This window comes from Camelina sativa, chromosome 5 (genome assembly GCF_000633955.1).
Source record: "Camelina sativa cultivar DH55 chromosome 5, Cs, whole genome shotgun sequence".
Taxonomy (NCBI): Eukaryota; Viridiplantae; Streptophyta; class Magnoliopsida; order Brassicales; family Brassicaceae; genus Camelina; species Camelina sativa.
The window spans coordinates 24493235-24496383 of record NC_025689.1 but is presented as its reverse complement, the minus strand read 5'-3'; the positions used below and the strand labels follow the sequence as shown (position 1 = coordinate 24496383).

The 3149-nt window shown below is 37.4% G+C and overlaps 1 protein-coding gene across 1 annotated transcript; it reads left to right on the top strand.

Moving 5' to 3' along the window:
• Nucleotides 325–2712, top strand: LOC104789547. The gene is made up of 3 exons (XM_010515227.1): nucleotides 325–356; nucleotides 454–2646; nucleotides 2700–2712. Exons 1-3 carry the CDS (start codon nucleotides 325–327, stop codon nucleotides 2710–2712), a joined length of 2238 nt encoding a protein of 745 aa, XP_010513529.1.

The window sequence follows — 3149 nt, the reverse complement described above, 5'->3', positions numbered from 1 at the left end:
TCCCAAGTGTTGGTGATTGAAATGTTGGGGAACTGAAGCTTCTCATTTCTCTGTACTCACACAACAGGTTAGTATCACTCAACCAATAGTTAAACATTATTATTACACACGAATATTGGTGATTGCTATGTTTTGTCCTTTGAGTCTGATTCGTATAAATAGTGATTAGATTAGTGAGATTTTACACAGTTAGATATTGGTTTAAGAGCATCTGTATGTGTCTGAAGTAGTGCAGTATTGTCTGAATTGTTGCTTAATGTGAGCTTTGTATAATATGTATCTCTATTTTATCTATAAAGGTTAAAATTTATATTATAACATATAATGTTGGACAAGGCATGGGTGCATCTATGCAGGTAAGGAATTATATTTCATAATTAGGTTTTATTTTGGGTTTGGATACTTTAAGATGTTCTTTTAGTTATGATTTTTTTCTTTAATTATCCATTGAAGAGCTGATCCTGGTTATAAAAGTGGAGCTTGGAAATTTGTAAGGGATGTGTCTGCGGCTTTAGGTGACATAGAAATGATAATATGTCCTTGTAAAGACTGTCGTAATGTAGTACGACAGTTAAACAGTGTTGTGGTTGAGCATCTTGTAATAAGAGGGATGGATGAGGCATACAAGGTGCATAGTGATTGGTATCATCATGGAGATGTGAAGTCAGTAGATGAATTTCAAAGTAAACCAACTCAGTGGAATGAGGAAGTTTTTGAGTTATATAAAGCTGCTGAATTTTTTGATCAAGAGTTGGCTTTTAGAGGTGACTTAGCTGACCAACCTGTGGGCGACTTAAGTGAGATTGCAGAGGGTGAGGACCAACAAGAGGATGAGTTCCTTGCAAAGATCCGGGATGCTGAAACCCCACTATACCCTAGCTGTTCAAACCACAGCAAGTTATCGGCTATTGTGACTTTGTTTAGGATTAAGACACATAATGGCTGGTCGGATAAGAGCTTCAATGAACTGCTTCAGACATTGCCAAGCATGTTGCCAGATGGTAATGTCTTTCACACATCATTGTATGATGTCAAGAAATTTTTAAAGAGCTTTCATATGGGATATGAAAAGATCGACGCATGTGTTAATGATTGCTGCCTCTTCAGAAAGAAGTTAAAGAAGCTTGATAAATGTCCCAAATGTAATGCTTCACGGTGGAAGACTAATAAGCGGACTAATGAGGTAAAGAAAGGTGTCCCACAGAAAGTATTAAGATATTTTCCAATTATACCAAGGCTGAAGAGAATGTTCAGATCAGAGGACATGGCTAAGGACTTACGGTGGCATTACACTAACAAGAGCACTGATGGAAAACTTCGACATCCAGTAGATTCTGTTACATGGGCTCAGATGAATGAGAAGTATCCTTCATTTGCAGCTGAAGAAAGGAACATACGGCTTGGGCTGTCCACAGATGGATTTAATCCATTCAACATGAAGAATAGTAATTATAGTAGCTGGCCTGTGCTATTGGTAAACTACAATTTGCCTCCTCACCTTTGTATGAAGAAGGAGAATATAATGTTGACATTATTGATTCCTGGTCCACAACAACCAGGTAATAATATTGATGTCTACCTAGAACCTCTTATTGAGGATTTGAATCATCTGTGGAAGAATGGAGAGCTAACGTATGATGCTTTTAGTAAAAGTACATTTACTCTAAAGGCAATGCTTCTCTGGACCATTAGTGATTTTCCTGCGTATGGAAATCTTGCTGGTTGTAAAGTAAAAGGTAAAATGGGATGTCCTATGTGTGGGAAAAATACTGATAGTATGTGGTTGAAGTTTAGCAGGAAACATGTCTACATGTGTCATAGAAAAGGTTTGGCTCCAACACACAGATATAGGGAAAAGAAGACTTGGTTTGATGGAAAAGTTGAGCATAGGAGAAAGTCAAGAATTTTAACTGGTCATGAAGTTCATCAGAATCTGAAAAACTTCCAAAATGATTTCGGAAATGTGAAAAAGGCTGGGATGAAGAGAAAGAGAACTGTCTATAAAGAACCAGTGTTTGACAGTGATGATGATGAAAGTGAATCCGATGAAGATGAGGAAGTAGAAGTAGATGAAGATGAGTTATCAAGGTGGAAGAAAAGATCCATTTTATTTACTCTGCCTTATTGGGAGGATCTACCAGTACGGCATAATTTGGATGTAATGCACATAGAAAAGAATGTGACTCACAGCATTGTATCCACATTGTTGCATTGTGGAAAATCTAAGGATGGTCTTAATGCTCGTAAGGATCTTCAACATCTTGGTCTAAGAAAAGAGTTGCATCCTACCACAAAAGGAAAGAGAACATATCTTCCAGCAGCACCTTGGTCTTTGTCCAAGAATGAGAAGAAGATTTTTTGCAAACGACTATTTCATTTTAAAGGTCCAGATGGATACTGTTCTAATATTTCAAGAGGAGTTTCAGTAGAAGAGTGTAAGGTAGGAGGTCTGAAATCACATGATTATCATGTCTTGATGCAACAGCTTCTCCCGGTTGCACTTAGAGGATTGTTACCAAAAGGTCCTAGAACAGCAATACTACGGCTATGCGCATTCTTCAATCATTTGTGTCAGAGAGTTATTGATATTGAGGTTATTACAGTATTGGAAGCTGAAATTGTAGAAACGCTTTGTATGTTTGAAAGGTTTTTCCCTCCAACCTTCTTTGATATCATGGTACACTTGACTGTTCATCTAGGAAGAGAAGCTAGACTAGGAGGACCTGTGCATTTTAGGTGGATGTACCCATTTGAGAGGTATATGAAAGTTCTAAAAGATTTTGTAAGAAATCCTGCAAGACCAGAGGGTTGTATAGCAGAGTCATATCTTGCAGAAGAAAGCATGCTGTTTTGTAATGAGTTTCTGAAAAAGANCATCTGAGTCTCCTGTTGATGATGCAACGGGTCCAATATCACCAATAAAGAATACTTTACCATCACAGTCTCCTCTCAGGAAGTCTCCAGTAAGTGTTTTCATATGTTATGAAGTTGTTTTTGTTAATTATATGATGACTGATGGTTTATATTGTAAACATGGCAGCGCATTAATAAAGTTATTTCCAAGGAGAATAAGAAGTGCAAGTTGATGGATTTAACTGAAAAGAATAGGGTTGTGGCTGAAGGACGATGGGGAACAAATGATCCAGAAC